This window comes from Serinus canaria, chromosome 4A (assembly GCF_022539315.1).
Source record: "Serinus canaria isolate serCan28SL12 chromosome 4A, serCan2020, whole genome shotgun sequence".
NCBI lineage: Eukaryota > Metazoa > Chordata > Aves > Passeriformes > Fringillidae > Serinus > Serinus canaria.
The window spans coordinates 18,782,056-18,800,152 of record NC_066318.1 but is presented as its reverse complement, the minus strand read 5'-3'; the positions used below and the strand labels follow the sequence as shown (position 1 = coordinate 18,800,152).

General features: G+C 54.6%; 1 protein-coding gene across 8 annotated transcripts in view; it reads left to right on the top strand.

Annotated features, from left to right (window-relative positions):
- The first annotated feature begins 5,550 nt into the window (after positions 1 to 5,550).
- Positions 5,551 to 18,097, top strand: part of LOC103816314 (H(+)/Cl(-) exchange transporter 5) — a 30,070-nt gene continuing 17,523 nt past the window's right edge. The window contains exons 1-5 of one of the 8 annotated variants that reach the window (XM_050974631.1): positions 5,551 to 5,642; positions 6,264 to 6,316; positions 6,665 to 6,818; positions 7,217 to 7,388; positions 15,438 to 15,587. In XM_050974631.1, the coding sequence (XP_050830588.1) occupies positions 15,455 to 15,587 (133 nt within the window). In that variant the 5' untranslated portion in view covers positions 5,551 to 5,642; positions 6,264 to 6,316; positions 6,665 to 6,818; positions 7,217 to 7,388; positions 15,438 to 15,454. Of the gene's footprint in view, positions 5,643 to 5,784; positions 5,872 to 6,263; positions 6,317 to 6,664; positions 6,819 to 7,216; positions 7,445 to 11,888; positions 13,340 to 15,437; positions 15,588 to 18,097 lie in introns of those variants that run through there. The other 7 variants (XM_050974630.1, XM_030229010.2, XM_030229007.2 and 4 more) reach the window with 7 other exon arrangements.

Genomic DNA, 18,097 nt, shown 5'->3' with positions numbered 1-18,097 from the left:
TGCTGACAGCAGATCATCCTAAACCTCCATGCTGGGCTGCCCAGGGCAGTGGTGGAACCCCCGCCCCTGGAAATATTCAAAAAACATGTGGATGTTGCATTTGGGGACACGGATTAATGGTGGCTTTGGCTGTGCTGGGGGAACAGTTGGACTCAATGGTCTTGGAAGGCTTTTCCCACTTAAATGTTTCCATGATTCTGTGGCTTCTGCCTATTGCTGAAGCAGCTCCCTTTGGGCACAGGGGCTCTTCTGCAGGGACAGGGGGTGGATTTTCTTTCCTGGGAACCCCAGCAAGAGCTTGGGGACACAGCAGAGTGGCCCTGAGATGGAGGTTGTGACATCCACTGACCCATGAAGGAACAGTTGTCCAAGGGCAGCCCAGGAGGAGCCCTGACCTTGCTCCCACACTCACAGGGATACAAGGCTGAGGGGCTGGGGGGTCCGTGAGGGAGGGTCTGGTGTGTAGGAATGGCTGTGGGTCTGAGGGTCCATGGGTTGCAGGGTCTGTGGCTCTGCACGTGCCCTGGAGGTGCTGCAAAATCAATCAGAGCGAACACGCACGTCCTGCAAAACAGGCAGTTCCTCCCCAAGGTCCTGCTCTCCACAGCAGGAAAAGCATCCAATGCAGCCCTGGCCAGGCTGGAGTGGGGCTGTGCTGCTGCACAGGGCCACCAGCGAGGCTGTCACTGCTCTCTGCTGCAGTCCCCAAGGGCCCCCGGCTGTTTTCTCAGAAGCAGTGGCAGCGGGAAGTGGGAAACCCCAGTGAGGCAGACCCACGGGCCTGCAGCAGCTCCCATAAGCCTAGCTTGCATGAGCCCAGCTCCCCTGAGCCCGGCTCCCCCAGGCCCGGCTTCCCCAAGCCCTGCTTCCCCGAGCCCGGCTCCCAAAAGCCTGGCTCCCACAAGCCCGGCTCCCCCAAGCCCGGCTCCCTGTGGCTCCCCTGCAGCCCCAGGGGGTTTTTGCCAGCAGAGCAGGCTCTGGGTTCCACACGCTTTCTCCCAGTGAGCCTCTTTTCTGGGTTGGGGGATGCAGCTCTGGCTTGGAGCAGATTTCCTGCCTTTTTGGGGACCCAGCTGGACTTGCTAGGACATGGAGGTGACAGCTTCATGGAAGTGGCCCTGGCCCTGGCTGGCAGCCAGTCACCTCCTTCCTGTACTGCATGGAGGGCACCACTGCAGGGACCACCTCAGGGCAGGTGTTGTCTGTATCCCCCTTGCTTCCCCCCACTCTCAAACCCCAAGGAAAAAGGGATGGAGGGATGTGTCCCTCGAGGCAGGACCACCATGCACATACCAGGGGGCTGATCGAGCTGGAGAAGCTCCTCACCCTGCCCAGGTGTGATGTTCCTCAGTGAAGCTGCTTCTACCTGGAAGGATCTCCCCAGCCACTGAGGGGGCAGAAAGAGTCGGCAGAGTTCCCCTAGAAGAAGTTGCCACTCTGCAATTTGGAGAGGAACCTCAGCTCTCTGGGGAGGGGAAATTCCCTGCTGCCCAGATGGTCTGGCTGTGATAGTGGAAGAGGCTGTAACTATTTTGGGAGACAGCCTAACCCAGGGGACAGCGGGTGTCAGAGACTTTCTGTCCTGTAAAGCCCCCTCATATATTTTTCTGGAATCCCAGAATGGTTTGGGTTAAAAGGGACCTTAAAGTCCAACTTGTTCCACCCCCTGCCATGGCAGGGACACCTTCTATTATCCCAGGACAGTGCAAGCCCCAATGTCCAGCCTGGCCTTAGGCACTGCTAGGGATCCAGGGGCAGCCACAGCTGCTCTGGGCACCCTGTGCCAGGGCCTGCCCACCCTGCCAGGGAACAATTCCCTCCCAATATCCCATCCATCCCTGCCCTCTGGCAGAGGGAAGCCATTCCCTATTGTCTTCTCCCTCTTTGTTCTTGTCCCCAGTCCTTCTCCAGCTCTCTTGGAGCCCCTTTGGGCTCTGAAAGGGGCTCTAAGTTCTCCCCGAAACTTCCTTTTCACCAGGTGAGCAGTCCCAGCTCTCCCAGCTCGGTTCCAGAGCAGAGGGGCTCCAGCCTTTGGAGCATGGAGGGATTTTTCCCCATTTACAGGCCAGGGAGAATTTGGGCCCTTTTGGGTTTGCCAGGGGTTGCTGCTGCACCTCAGAGCTGGGAGGATCCTCCCCAGTGCTGGGACTTCACCGACTCCCGGTGTCCCTGGGGAGTCCCCGTGTGACCTCCAGCTGCCTAAGGGACAGGAGAGTTCCCCCTCCAGGGATCCCAGCCCCAGGGGTGGAAGGAGAGAGCCTCCCCGCAGTCCCCGGTGAGGCGCAGAGCGCGGCGGGCGCCACCATCAGCGGTTGGTGCTGCTTCCTCCGGCCGCTGTTCCCCGCTCAGCCTCTGACCTCATCCCGCAGCTATCCGAAGAGACAATGCCGGTGGCGGTGGCCAGCACGGTATCCTGTCCCCTCGTGTCCCCCCGGTCCGGTCACTTCCCGGGATTGTTCTGCTTCCCCGGCCGGGCCTGGCCGCGCTCCCCCGGGAGGGGCAGGGATGAGCCGGGGGCCGCTGGAGCTTTTCTCCGCCGGAATACGGCTGGAGCACGGCATGGGGCAAGAAGTCTGTGACTCTTGCGCCGAGGTCGGGGCAGCAACAGGCGAGAGGCAGGATCGTAGAAAAGGCAAAGAAGGCTTTATTAAAAAAAAAATGCGCGGTTTTTATAGAGTGGTAGAATAGATAGATTCTATTGGCTAACTAACAGAAACATCTTTCTCACACACTGTCTTTGAGAGGAACAGAAAAAGAAAGTAGAAAAACAGCACTTGCAAATTGTTTATAGTCAACAGGTTATCACATCTTTCCAGCTCCCTAAAACTTCTCACAAGCCGCTGTGAGAAATGCTTGCCGTTTCTCTCTCTCTGTCCCATGCCATCCACAGAAGTCATCCTGTCCCTGAGCTTCCTCCTGCCACCCTCTGCTCCGCCAGGAGCTGCCCAAACGCCCTGGGTGTGATGGTGCCGAGCCTGAGCCGGGTCGGGGTGAGCTCAGGAGCAGCGGGGTCAGGGCTGGACCGGGCCGGGCTCCCTGATGTGGCATTAACCTCACAACTGAGCCAGTTAATCCAACACCAGGAGAATCCCGCCCCAGGTCACCATTCCCTGGCTCCAAGCCTCCATTCAGGCAGGGGCTGAGCCTGCAAATACCCTCCTCACCATAATCCCCGATTTCTGTGCCCAGAGGCCAGCAGCTTGCTCCAGCAGCGATCTTTGGACCTGGAATATCTGCCTGTTCCCATGCAATTATTCAGGTTTTGGGAGCACAGTGCCCAGCCAGGCTCCTTCCTTGCTGTGTCCCACCTGTCCCTCTCGTGTCCTGCCTGTCCAACTGCTGTGGGAAATGTTTAGATTGTAAAGTTCAGCTTGTATAGCTGAATACTTCAGATTGTAAAGTTCAGCTCTTTTCCCATTTGGCTGTGATATTTACTTTTTTTGGGATATGTTTATCGAATCCAAGACTAACTTGGGTTGGGAAGGAACTTAAAGATCCAGTTCCACTCCCTGCCATGGCAGGGACACCTTCCATTATCCCAGGACACTCCAAGCCCCAATGTCCAGCCTGGCCTTGGGCACTGCCTGGGATCCAGGGGCAGCCACAGCTGCTCTGGGCACCCTGTGCCAGGGCCTGCCTACCCTCATGAGGAAGAATTTCTTGCCAATATCCCATCTACCCCTGCCCTCTGTCTGTGTGAAGCCATTATTCCTGGCTCTCTGCTGGCTCCAGCTGCATTCCAGCTGTCAGCCCTGGATGGTCGGTGCTGGGTGGGCATTGCTAGCAGCCCCTCTGTGCAAAGGCCAGGGGGATGAAGCATCCTACTGCTCATCCCTGCAGCCATGCATCCTCTGGAGCATCCTTCCTTCCCTCCTCCCTGCCTGCTCCTGGTGTGGTCAGTTCAGACCCCCGATCCCTCTGGGACAGCAGGTCTGGCCTAGCACTTGCAGTAGGAGCTGCACCAGGAGCTGGTTTTATCCTCTCTGAGGATTGCTCTGCTTTGTCCCAGCCAGGGAAGCAGCAGGGAAAGCAGCAGCTCTCCCCTGGATGCCCTCTCCAAGTGAGGTGCTGGATCCAGGGCGGCCCAGAGCATTCAGGGATGGCTCCTGGAGCACACAATGCTTTGGATGGGGTTCTGCTGGCATCATGTGGGTGGGAGATGAGGATCTGCCATAGGAGTAGAGGCAGAGGGTAGTGGGTTCATCCTAGAATGAAGTCAAGGGCCTGTGCTGGGAGTTGGGGGGACACTGGCCAGCTCCCCCTGGCCATGTGTTTCCAGCTTCTGCTATTTCAGGGCTTCCTGTTTCCCTCCACAGAGTGCCTTCCCTCAGGCTGGGACCAGCCTGGGGCTGTCCCTGCCTTGCTGGAATGGGGCTGGGCTCCATCCAGCCAGGGGGATTTGTTCTTCCTTCTGGTGGTGCTCCTGAGCATGGACAACAATGGGCAGGAAATGGGGATGGGGTCTGTGTTCCTCCCCCCTGGAGCAGCTCAGCCCCGGCTGAGGGAGCTGGGGGGGGCTCAGCCCGCAGGAAAGGAGGCTCAGGAGAGACCTTTCCTATCCCTCCAGTTTCCTGGAGTTGGGTGGGGATTGCTTCTCCCATGTAACAACTTGCAGGACAAAAGGAAACGCCTCAAATTGTGCTGGGGGAGGTTTAGGTTGGATATTGAGAAAATTCCTTCATGGACAGGGCTGTCCAGACCTGGCACAGCTGCCCAGGGCAGTGGTGAAGTGCCCATCCCCGAAGGGGTCAACAGCCCTTTGGATGTGGCACGCGGGGACACGGGCTAGTGGCGGCCTCGGCAGTGCTGGGATCTTGGAGAGCTTTTCCAACCCCCCAAATTCCATGGATCTGTGATCACTCCAGGGCTTCGTGCTCCTCTGGGTGGTCTCCTAGCACGAACCGGCCACGTTTCCGGAGGAGAAAGCAGCGGCTTTTGAGGCAGCCGCGGGACACCGGGAGCTCCGGGATGCTCGGCGCTGGCTCTGCTCCTGCTCGGGCCTCTGCCGCCCTCTGGTGACCCCTGCACAGGGACACGGGGGTGGCGCTGGGGACACTGGGGACACAGGGAGGGCTCTCGTGGGGGGACAAGGAGAGGGCAGCCCTGGTGGGGGTCTCTTCTGGGGAGGCCAGGGACGGTGAAAGATGGGGGGGACCAGCGATGGAGGTCAGCGATGGAGGTCAGTGATGGGGAGTCAGTGATGGGTCAATGATAGGTCAATGATGGAGCAATGTGGGGATCAGTGATGGGCAGTTTCTGCTGGGGGACCGACGGTGGGGCTGAACAGTGACGGGTGTCCGAGGTTGGGTGCGAGCGATGGGAGGGAAGGAGCGGCCGGGGCCGGGGCCGGGGCCGGGGCCGGGGCCGGGGCCGGGGCCGGGGCCGAGGCCGGGGCCGGGGCCGGGGGTCCCGCTGGTCCCGCCGTGCCGAACGGGATGCTGCCGCTTTAAGAGCGCGGTGCCCTCACCCAAGATGGCGCTGGCGCGGTCCGCCCGCGCTTCGAATGCGCCAGAGGGGGCGTGGGCTCGACAGGCCACGCCCGTGTCTCGCCCCGCCCTTTCCGCCCGCCCCGCCGGAGGAGCCGCCGGAGGGGCCGCGGGCGCCGGGCCCGGGACGGGCCGGGCCGGAGATAGCGCGCCGAGGTTCGGGGACAGGGCTGGGGCAGGGCCAGGGCCAGGGAGAGCTCAGAGGGCGACAGTGCGTCCTCTTCCCCTCCGGTGTGTGCGGCCGTGCCCTGGGCCCAGGTGGGGAGGAACGCGGCCGCCGCACCGACAGCTTTGCCGAAGGCAGTGGTGGAAGCTCGGGACAGTGACGGAACCAGGGGCTTGCGGATCCCCGCGTCGGGCAGGGACGTGCCTGTCACTGGCAGGAGTCAGTGACTTCCAACTGCCGGAGGGCAGGGTTGGCGGGCTGGGGTACTGGGCAGGAATTGTTCCCTGGGAGGGTGAGCAGGCCCTGGCACAGAGTGCCCAGAGCAGCTGGAGCTGGCGCTGGATCCCTGGCAGTGCCCAAGGCCAGGCTGGGCACTGGGGCTTGGAGCAGCCTGGGACAGTGGAAGGTGTCCTTGCCCATGGCGGGGAGTGGGAGAAGGACTTTCAGGTCCCTCCGATCCCAAGCCCTTCTCTGACTCCGTGAGTCCCCTGTGTCAAGTGCCAGCAGCCCCCCTGTGCCAGGTATAGGCTGGTCCTGCCCCACGGCTCAGCCTGGGAAGTGCCTTGTGTCTCGGCTGGGCTTCCTTGCCTGAAACCCTCTTTCTCATCCAGCATCTCCAGGAGGTGCCAGAGTGGCGGCAGGAGCAGCTGATCCTTGGCAGAAGGTACTGACATAGCTTGTTGGATGGATAAATGACTCTCTGGAATGGTTGCTGACGTCTCCATGGGGAATGCTGATGCTGGGGGCAGAGAATGGGGTGGAGCAGCACAGGGATGGGATTCCCTCCTGTCTGTCCCGCCTGCAGTGCTCGGGTGGAGCTGGTGTCCCTCTGGGTCTGTTTGGGTGCTCAAGGAGAACTCACCTCTGCAGAAACCTCCAGGAACCTGTGAGAAACAGAGCAGGTGGAATTTGGGAATCCTGTGGTAACTCTGTGTTCTCAGCCTCTGGGTGCTGTGAGCTTTGGCTAGTCCAGGCTTTACAGCCTTCCTTAATCTTGGATCTTGTTCCTCAGGTTTTTGCAGCCAGAATTAAATGAATGATTCAACTTTTTACATCTGTTCAGAGCCGGTGTTTGTGGAATGCACACTTTGGAATTTTCCAGGTGTTAGTGGTTCTGTTCTAGGCTCAGGAGTCTTTGGGACAGGACTGGGAGCACCTGGGAGGAGGTGGGTACATGGCTGGCAGACACTACTGCTCTTCTGACTCCCTTTATTCCCACAAGGACTCAAAAACAGGATTGCTTTTGTTTTCACAGGCTGCATGGGTGGTGCTTGTGTAGAATAGAGAATTGTTTTTACTTCTTTGGGATGCAGCAGCCAAATCATCTTCTGGCTGTGCTGAGCTGCCCCCTTGGGAATGGTCCCCACCCTGTGCATGGTACAGGGAATGGGCTGGGGGGTGTGACCTTACACTTGGCTGCACCAAAATAGCTTTTGAGATTTGAATTTGTGCTCCTGTACCTTGCATCTGCCTTTGCCTGCCCCCCCCCCATCCCAAAATCCCAGATAATTTCTTTCCCTCTGTCACAGCCCCTCATTTTCTTTTTCTCTCCTTGTTGTGCAAGGTGGCACCAGCTGTGTCTCTAGCTGGATGTGGCTGCTAGTAAAGGAAGACACGTTGGCCCCAAATTTCTCACCTGGAGCATGTTCATACAGAGTTCATTCAGACAGTATCCCACGTCCCTTGGGTGTTCTGGGAGTTGGCCAGGGTGTCTGCAGCCCAGGCTGCCCAGACAGGTGAGGGCTGGCACTGACTGACCTTGCCATGGTCTGGTCACGGACTCATCTAGCAGGTTTGTCCAGCAGCTTGGATTTGGATGTGAGTGCAGAGGTGACAGCATGGGTGGGAGTGGTTCTGTTCATCAGGCCTTTAATTGTTCCCTCTGGGATAACAACCCCCTCCTGGTGCTGCAGCACAGCCTCCCAGCAGGTGTTTGTGAGGGACTGTGAGCCCTGGTTTTATTGGTCATGGAATGCTTTGGGTTGGAAGGGACCTCAAAGTCCATCCAGTCCCACCCCTGCCAGGGACAGGGACTCCAGGCTGCTCCAAGCCCGTGTCCAGCCTGGCCTTGGACGCTTCCAGGGATCCAGGGGCAGCCCCAGCTGCTCTGGGCACCCTGTGCCAGGGCTTGCCCACCCTGCCAGGGAACAATTTCTCCCCAGTATCCCACATAGCCCTGCCCTCTGGCAGTTTAGTCCACCATTCCTTCCTCTCTGTGGGTAAATACATATTTTAGTTGGAACAAGCATGCTACAGCTGTCCCTGGAGCTTGGGGAGAGGAGCAAGCCTAGCTGAGCACTTTGGTCTGACAGAGCAACTGGTGGCGTTTTGGGGTGGGATATTTCCATTGTATCCCTGATTTTCTTAATAGTCCCTTTTCCTCTTCATGGCTTTTCCTCCAGAATACTTGGACCCAAAATGTCCCAGTTTGTGCTGTTGCTGGGTGGAAGGTGAGGTTGGAATGTGTGTCCTGCTTTGGGAGGAGGTTGGAACCATCCCTGGAAATTCAATGAGCCTGGAGAGTGGCTCCAGTGCTGTGCTGGCCCTGTGCTACTGTGCCAGCCTGTTCTGCCTCAGTGCCCTGGGGTTCAGAGCTGCTGGGCTGTGATCCAGCACTTCCAAAGGGCTGCTTTTATTCCTTTCTTCTTCAGGAACTTCTGTTCTTCTCTTAACCATCGGCAAGGATGGAGAGTTTATAGTTCAGGTCAGGGAGGTGCCTGTGAGTGGAATGAGATCCTTTGGTTTGATAAAAATGTATAAAATCATCTCCATGTTGTGTGCAGAGCAGCTGGGATGGATTTTGTGCAGAGAGAGGGCTTGGAAAGGTACGTGGTGTGCTCAGCTCTCCCCATGTAATTCCCACTGCAGTTGGCAGCAGCTCCGGGTCATCCATGTGGCTCCCCGGGAGCTCAGCAGCTGCCCCAGCCTGGGCTCTGGCTCTCTTCCCCTTAGCCTTTCCCTCACCTCAAGGAGGCTTTCCCAGCCTGTTCTCTCCTAGGGTTTTGTGCAAACTGGGTGTTTAGTGTTTTCTGTGCACCTGAAAATCCCCTGTTAAAACTGTTGTAGCCCATATTTTGGTATGGTGGGGGTTTTCTACCTTGCTGAGCAAGAGGCAGGGCTTAGTTCTCGTCAGCATGAATCTGGACCTGGTTCTATGTGGTGCTGTTTGGATTTTGGGGTGTGCTGAGAAGTGTCTCCTAAAAAGAACACCTAAAGTGGAAGGTGTTCTCTGGAAGAGATCCAGCTGGGTGTTCAAAAAGTATGGAATGACAGATTTCTGGCTGGGACTTGATGGAAGCATGACACTAAACTTCATGACTATAAAATATAATTGAAAATATCTGTTGAAGTCTTGCTTTTGCAGCCATGAAAGTCCTTAAAATAATTAAAGGAGAAAGGAAAAATGGGAAAAAACAGGTGGTTTTTGAGGCGAGATGGTATTTTATCAGTGGTTATTTGGCTTTTTTCTTTCTGGCACAGTTTTGGGTATCAGCTTTCTCTGTTAGATCTGTAAGAGCAGATCCTTTTTCCTTTTGAATTCCAGGAGAATAACTAAATATAGCAGATATGGGAAGAATGGGGTAAGTGTAAGGCATGTGATCCAAAGGTACGGATCCTCTGTGGTGGTGAATGGACAGTGTGTGAGTCCAGCAGAGTAATTTATAACCTGGAAAATGGAAATGAGCTTACAAAATACTACAGAACAAATTCACAAACCAGTAACTTACTTATTTGGGAAGTAGAGAATTCTCTTATTTGCTGCACAGAGAAGCTGTGGCTGCCCCATCCCTGGAAGTGTCCAAGGCCAGGTTGGACAGAGCTTGGAGCAACCTGGGATAGTGGAAGGTGTCCCTGCCTATGGGAGGACATGAACTTTCAGGTTACTTCCCACCCCAATCATTCTGGAATTCCATGGTTCTAGGTATTAACATCTCATTTGCACTCAGGCCATTTTCCAGTTGCTTTTGTGGCAGATGTGCGGGGGCTGTTTTCACACTCCCCTGTGAACTGGGGTGAATCTGTGGGGCTGCACCCTCGGGACCCTGTGAACACCAGCCCCATGAGCTCAGGCTGCTCCCCTCTGGGTCTGTGTGGTCCCGCTAGTGCCGCGGGCTGTGAGCGGTGCCAGCTGGGTGCTGGGCAGCGTACAGGGTGTGCCACGGGGACCTGCTCCTCATCGCTCACCAGCCACACGGGGTGATCCTCCCACACGGAGCTGTGACACCGTCCTGGATTCCCAAAGTGGCTAGCAATGGCAGAGAAGCTGTTATTGTGCTTGAGTGTGGAAACTGCTGTAAACAACTTTGTTCACAGCAACTTTGCTGTTGAAACTTAATGTTACAACTTACTTTAAGAGTTTTTTGACCAATTACACAAAACAAAAACATACTGATGGTAGTTCTATCCAATCACTATAAGTACACGTACTTTCAATTAAAACAATGCTTGCTTATTACAAATACAAAGCCTGTTTGTAAGCCTTAAAATACAATACACACAGCTCCATTCTTAAACTTGAAACTTCCTAATATCTTGCTAAATACACTTTCCTGCAACTTAAACAATTATTCTAGACAAACATTAATATACTAACCATTGTTCTATTTGTCCTTACTTTTCTACTTGTGACGTAATTTTTCTGTTAGCCTATCTCATAGCTACTGCTTAGCTCTAATCACAGTTCTGCTGTCTCTGAGGCCTGCCTTTTGCAGCTTTCCCAAAACCCTCTAATTTTATTTACAATTCCCACACTATGCTGGGCAAACAGGGTGATCCTCCCACACGGAGCTGTGACACTGTCCTGGATTCCCAAGGAGGCTAGGAATGGCAGAGAAGCTGTTATTGTGTTTGAGTTTGGAAACTGCTGCAAACAACTGGATTTAGTCTGGAAAATACAGTTTAGAGTCCAGTATCAACCTCCCCTCAACTGGTCACAAACTACCTGTAAATTTGGTCTTGGGCATTTTCATGTTGAGCTGTTTTTAGTCAAAACATTAAGCAAAAAGGAAAGGAAGCTGGCAGTAGTTATGAGGAAACTCCTGGGAAGAGGTGGCTGAGCTGAGATTGTGGCTTTTTAAGTGAGAGCTAAAATGGTAATGACTGAAAGTTTAGGAGGAAAAACGAGGTTTTGTGGTGAAACTAATGGATGGGGCAGAAGTCAAGATTTGTTCCTGATTCTGAGTTGTGATGTACCAGTGCTCCCACATCAGCTGGATTTGTGTTAAACAGTGTTTATTTTTGCTTTTGGAGGACTGGTGCTGGTTCTGAACAGGGCTGGCAGTGCCTTTGGGCACATCTGTGCACTTACCTCGGTCTGTACCTGCTGCTGGAGTAGTTGCTGGGGTGGTTTTGGGATGGGTGTGTTGCTGTTTGCCTCAGTTTGAGTATTCCAGTGTCCTGGGCTGAGGGGCAGAAGCTCTGTGGAATATTGGATTGTTCCAGAAGAGGTGGTCCTGGTGTGGATGGAAGGCCAAGGGCTCTGTGTGTCTGTGCATCCTGGGATGGCAGTGAATCCTACAACACCCTTTGATCCCGGATGCCTGGGAACCCCAAACTGCCACAGGATTCATGTGCTGCTCTCTGCTGTGACTGGTGACAGCCCCCGTTACCTTGCTGGAGGGATGTCGGAGCAGAGCCTGCAATATTGGCTCCCAGGGCCCATGAGGGTATGAGGTGTCAGAGAACAGCAAAAGAGCCCCAAACAAGCCCCAGAACAATGCAAGTCTTTGTGTTCAGCCTGTGTTGGTAGAATTCCCAGTTTCTCTCAATCCTGTTGTTCGGGCTGGCATGGCTGGACAGCCCTGGCTCAACACAGGCAGCATTCCCGGGGTGTTTGCCTGTGCTGGAGCAGCTGCCGAGGGCGAGAGGCTGCCTGGAGAGGTCAGCCTTGTGCCAGGGCCAGCTCTGTGCCCCTGGCCCAGCAGGGACAGCTTCTCCAGGATCCTTCTCGTGCACTGGTGCGAGGCTGGGGCAGCACTGGCGTCCTCTGTGGCCACCCCAGGCATGGAGCTGTCAGAATCCTGGAATGGGTTGGGCTGGAAGAGACCTTGAAGACCCTCGATTGCCATGGGCAGGGACACCTTCCACTATCCCAGGTTGCTCCAAGCCCTGTTCAACCTGGCCTTGAATATTCCAGGGATGGGGCAGCCACAGCTTCTCTGGGCAGCCTGTGCCAGGGCCTCCCCTCTGTCACAGGGAGGAATTCCTTCCCAATATCTAACCTGGTCCTCGCAGGGGTGAAACCATTCCCCCTTGTCCTGTCACTCCAGGCCCTTGGAGATTTGGTGTAGCTTCCTCTCTACCAAATCTTGTGGTCACTTCAGACAGCACAGGGAATTGGAGGAGAGTATGGTTTGGAAAAATAACATTGTCTTGGGAACTGCCTGAGGCAAATCATCTGATCTTCTGTCACAGCATGGGGACACAGGGCTGGCTTCTCCCTGGGGTATTGATTTGGCAGCACAACTCTGCACGAGGCTTCTCAGTTCAACTCCTGCAGAGGGTTCCATGTCTTGAGGGCTGTAATACAACAAAATCCAAACCAGCTCTCTCAGTTCGCACATAGGTGGAGTTTCACCCTCATGGAATCCCTTCCTCTGTTTAGGATGGGAAATGTTGGGATTTTTTTGGTGTTGGTGGAAGCCTAGATTGATGATGTTGCCCAGAGATGTTGTGGACTCCCTGTCCCTGGAAGTGTACAAGGCCAGGTTGGATGGAGCTTGGAGCAATCTGGAATAGTGGAAGGTGTGCCTGCCCATGGCAGAGGGGATGAGCTTTAAGGTCCCTTCCAACCCAAGCATTCCAGGACCATGAAAGCCTGGCTCTGCTGGCTCCCAGCCAGGCACCAGGAGTGTTGATCCAACAGCCAAATGCTACATTTTTTCTCATTTGTTTTTGCATTCAGTTAAAATTGGCTTATTGTGCACTTTTTTCCTAGTCTATACACCAGTAGTCTGGTACCTGGGGGAAGGGATGTGCCTGAGAACCTCATGGGGCTGGCAAGGAAGGAAAGCCCCGAGTTGTCAAAGCTCAGCTTAGATTTGCTGATTTTTAAAGAATCTCCAGTCTTGAGGTGCAGGTTTTGGTTTCCCAGTGGAAAGAGCCACTAGGTGGTAAGCTCGCTCCTTCCAACAGCAGGAATGGCTCCCGAAGTGGCTGCTTGGGACTGCTGCCTGCTCGTGGGGGGTGCTCCTGGTGTGATTTCCGTGTGGTGCTGCTGGAGCTGGGGTTGAGCCTCTCCTCTGACAAGGAGGAAAAATTGCTGTGGGAGCTTTTTCCATGCTGTGACTGGGGAACCCTAGATCCTGTGTGCTGGAAGGGCTGCTGTGACGGAGCTCTGGAGTGCTGGTCCCATCCCCTGCTGCCATGGTGGCACTGGGATGAGTGGTACAGCGAGACTGAGGGAGCCCATCTGGGTGGCACCCAGCCTGGAACTAGGAGAAAACCTTGGAATGCTTGGGTTTTGTATTGGAAATGGCAGCGAGGCTCCAGCTTCCTGCTGCCAGTGCTGTCACTGAGTCACTTCTAGGTGGTGGCCTGGGGACACTGCCGGGTTCTGCTTTGCTGCTTCCCTTTCTCTGACTGCCATGGGGAGCACCAGGATGGAGTAGAAGGGCAGAGGAGGTGGATGGCAGCAGCTGGAAGAGGATGGTGTCACATGGGCGTTGGGGACACCAGCTGTCCTGGGGTATGTATGAGTGCTCCCGGGGTTCTGGCAGTGCCAGGGCCTGTGCAAAGAGGCAGCTGTTGCCTGATGGAGAACTGGGGTAAATGATCAACCAGATAAGCATGAAAGTGGTCTATTTTCTATTTAATTGTATTCCTTGTGCCTGGGAAAGCATCTGTAGAGGGTGTGTTTGGCAAGAAAGAGTGTCTTAAACCTCTTGTCTCAATCTGACAGGAGAAGTGAGCACAGAATTATCCTCCTGTGTGTCCTTCTTGTGCTGCCAAGCATTCTCTGGGCTCTGCTGTGGCTGGAAGGTGCATGTTTGCTGCTGTGCTTTTGGGTTTTAAAGCTGTCTATGAGAACCAGTTCAGGGAGGGATTGAGGGGAGCAGGAGCTGCTGTTGCTCTGCCTGTGCTGCAGGAACTGCTGTTTTCTGTGCAAATCAGAGAGCCTTAGATAGAATATTAGGGAGAAATTCTTCCCTGTGAGGGTGGAGAGGCCCTGGCACAGGGTGCCCAGAGCAGCTGTGGCTGCCCCTGGGTCCATGGAACTGTCCGAGGCTGCGTTGGATGGGGCTGGGAGCAACCTGGGACAGTGGAAGGTGTCCCTGCCCATGGCAAGGGGTAGAATGGGATGGACTTCAAGATCCCTTCTCACCCCAGCCATTCTAGGAGTGTACAAATACAGAGATATTTTAGCCCCATTTCCCACATATTTACACCCACTGAGTCTTACTGGAAAATATCTGTAAAACCATGTTATGCTGCAAATGAGCCCTGAGACACATGAACATAGTTCCCTTAATTCTCTGCCAGGCTGACTGGGCCATCCCTGCCTCCCAGGCTGGGACCTGGATCTTCTGTGCTCCCAGGAAGCAGTTTACTGGCAGAGCATCACAGCACTTCAATGCCATTGAATTGTTTTCATTGTTAAACTGGCAAAAAACTTTGAATTCCTGGGTTTCTCCTGCCCTTGGCTCTCTGGGCCACACTGTCTGTGTGCTCTCAGGGTGTGCAGCTGCTTGTGTGCCTTTCCAAGCACTCAGCTCCCCTTGTCTCCCCCCTTTCCAGGATCTTCTATGGCAGTTTAATGAGAAAACACAATGTAAAAGTTAGGGAATGTGGTGTTCCACAGTGTAAGGCTCAGCAGAGAGCACCCTGTGTAGTTCCAAGGCTTTTTGTGTGTGCTGTGATGGCTTCTTCTGTGTAATAGGAAGTGTTTTCTGCAGAGTGTGTAATTCAGCCTGTTGGGAAGTGCTGGCTGGCGTTTTCCCTTCCTGGTACAGGTCTGAGCTATGTAGTTGGTTTCTCTCATAATTCTCTGGAAGAAAATCAGTGTTTGCAAGAGCAAAGTGATCATGGCCAGCAGTGAGTCCAGGTAGGCAACCTGGCCTGGAGCAAGAACAGTGTGGCCATTAGGACCACAGCGGCCTCAAGTTGTGCCAGGGGAGGTTCAGATTGGACACCAGGAGGAATTTCTTCACAGGAAAGCTTGCTAGCATTGGAAGGGGCTGCCCTGGGAAGTTTGGAGTCCCCATCCCTGGAGGTGTCCAAGGAAGGCCTGGAGGTTTCACTCAGTGCTCTGGGGTGGGGACAGGTGGGGATTTGGCACAGTTTGGACTCGATGGTCCTTTCCAACTGAAATCATTCTGTGCTTCTGTCTTCTCATGGAGATGCAAAGATTCCCATTTCCATGTGGCAAGAGCTGTTTTCGAGGCTCATATCTCACTTCCCCCCCCCCCCCATTTAGTTTATTATTATGTTTTCAGAGCATGTGCTTTTGTAGTTACTCTGCTGTCCTGCAAAAGAGGAGGAGAGACAATGGGTCTCTTCTTGTGATGTGGCATGGGCAGCTCCTTGAGACTGATGGGGTCCAATAAAGAAATCATTGCAAACCTCTTGAGAGCACGTGTGGAGATTATTTAATAAATACATAGGAGTGGCTCTTGCCCTGGCTAACACTGGAATTCCAGCCTGAACTTCAGGTGACATCACTACATCCAGCCTTCCCATGGGAAGAGCAGTGCAGCCTCTGGGTCTCCAGGGTCAAGTGTCAGTCCAGTTGGGTGTAAAAATGAGTTTTCCTGCTTGTGCTCTAAAAAGCTTCCCTTTGCTGGCAGGTTTGGAAGTTCTGGCCATGGATCAGAAGGGCTTTCGTCGGGAGAGCTTACAGAGTGCCACGAGCGATGAGGATATGCTGGAAATAGCTGGAGCACCCATGGATTTCTCCATGGCCGACGATGACCCACCACTCGACAGGGAGATAGGAGGTAACACCCACGAGCTCTCCCCTTTCTCTTTTTCTTGATGGCTTTGGATAGGTTTAATGGGAATATTTGCTGTGTGGGTCTCGCTGGCCTCTGCCCAGGGTGGGTCTGATGTTTTCTGGCACCAGGGTGAAGAGTTTCTATGCTGGATTCTATGCTGGGTTGTGTCCCTATCTGTGTGGCTCCTGGGCTGTGACAGGGAGCATATCCTCTGGCTTCAGGAGAATCCTTCCTGGAGTTTTCTGAAGTAGCTGCTGTGGAGAAGAGCTGGCAATGGCAGGAGGGAGGGATGTGAGTGCCATGAAATTGCAGCACTGAGCCATTCCTGAGGGTTGTCATATGAGCACAGACTGTCCCCTCCCTTCTTTCTTGCTTATCTGTAATTTTGGAGGTTTTCTGTTGTGGAGAGAATCTCTCAGTGTGGCAGCACAGAGGATTTGGTGCTTCCTCTGCCACCCCTTGTCTGGCCAGAGGGTCTGCTCCTCCTCCTGGAGTCTGAGCAGTGAACTTCATCGAGAAGGGATGAATCCACATGGATATGCTGAACTCTAAGGAGTGCTTCCCCTGGATGAGGCTCTCTCTGTTGACAAGTGCTCAGGTCCTCAGGGGAGGTTGACACTGAAGTAAAAGAGGAAATTTTAAAGGGGAAGAGCTTGCCCAAATGCCAGTTTCAATTCTTCCTGTGAACTTCCCCTGCTGACTTCAGATGTTTGCTGGCAGATGTTGTGTTGCCAGTGTGAAACCAGAAGCTGTGGGGCTCAGCTGGGAGGTGGTGGCCAAGGTTCTCTTGTCCATTCAGAGGAAGACTCAAAAATGTTCCAGTGGTGGAAGGTCTCCTTTTCTCTGTGGCATTTTAAAAGTTTTTTTCTCCTTGAGTTTTAAAGGCAAGAATTGAGGCAGGTAGTGACAGGGTTTGTTTTGAACTGAAAGAGGGAAGATTGAGGTTAGATTTAAGAAGAAATTGTTCCCTGTGGGGGTGGGCAGATCGTGGCACAGGGTACCCAGAGAAGCTGTGGCTGTCCCTGTATCCCTGGAATTGTCCAAGGCTAGGTTGGACACTGGGGTTTGGAGCAGCCTGGGACAGTGGAAGGTGTCTCTTCCCCTGGCGGGGGTGGGATGGCATGAGCTTTAAGTCCCTTCCAACTCAAAGCCTTTTGTGACTCCATGATCAGAGGTCTGAGTGCCCAGTTTACCCTCAGTGATTCCCTGGTGCTTATAAGCACAAACAGGATTTAGCAGTGAGTTATTCTCCATCTTAAATTAAAAATTAAAATTTAGGTAGAAGCCTTCAACTGGCTCATCTCCCCCGCTTTCTTTACCCGCCTTCCTCCTTGACCTCACACAGAACCCGGGAGCTTTTATCAGGGAGACCAAAGTCGATGTGGGGAGTGTGCAGAGTTTCAGCCTCCCAGACAATGCTTGAATGACAAGTTATCACCAGCAAATTGTAGCCTGAGGAGCCTAATCACCAGCCCCTTTGAGCTCTGTGTGCACTGAAAAAAGGTGAGATAAAGGCTGCTCGTGTGTTGGGAGAGCCTTTGAAGTCTGACTGTGCCCAGAGGACAAAAGGAAAATTCAGTGCTTGCCTGCTGGAAAGACAGGGAGCAAAGAGCATTCCTGGAGTTATTAAGCAAGGAAAATGTCAGCTGGGTGGGAAAAGAAGGGGGTTTGTCTGTCAGTACATCAGTGACTAACCCACCACTGTCAGGAGACTCTTGATAAATGTGCTTTCCTGTGCTGCATTGTGACTTGGGGCAGAGCTTTGGGAATGGGCTGCAGAGCAGGGAGTGTCCCAGACTGGGGTGCCAGGAGCATCCGATGTGGGAGGTGGTGAGCGGAGTGCTTGTGTCTGGGTGTCCCTCCATGGTTAAGGTTCGGGTTTGGTGGATCCTCGGGGCTGGGCTGTCGGGTAAAGCAGAACTGGCACCTGGGTCGGGGTAATCGCAGGAACAAATCCAGCCTGGGGGCAGAATGGATGGAGAGCAGCTCTGAGGAGAAGGACTTGGGGCTCTTGGTGGATCAGAAGCTCAACTTGCCCTAGCCATGATGTTGGAAACCCCCTGTGCCCTGGGCTGATGGCACAGCATGGGCAGCAGGGGAGGATTCTGCCCTGCTCAGGTGAGACTCCACCTGCAGAGGTGCCCTAGCCCTGGGGCCCTGGAAGGAGCTGGAGCCGCGGGAGTGGGTCCAGAGGTGTCCCCCTGGTGGGGTACAGGGCTGGCCATGGTGACAGTATCCCCCTGGTGGGCTGCAGGGGCTGGCCCTCGTGGTGGTGTCCCCCTGGTGGGGTGCAGGGCTGGCCATGGTGACGGTGTCCCCCTGGTGGGGTGCAGGGCTGGCCATGGTGACGGTGTTCCCCTGGTGGGCTGCAGGGGCTGGCCATGGTGACGGTGTTCCCCTGGTGGGCTGCAGGGGCTGGCCATGGTGACGGTGTCCCCCTGGTGGGCTGCAGGGGCTGGCCATGGTGACGGTGTCCCCCTGGTGGGCTGCAGGGGCTGGCCATGGTGATGGTG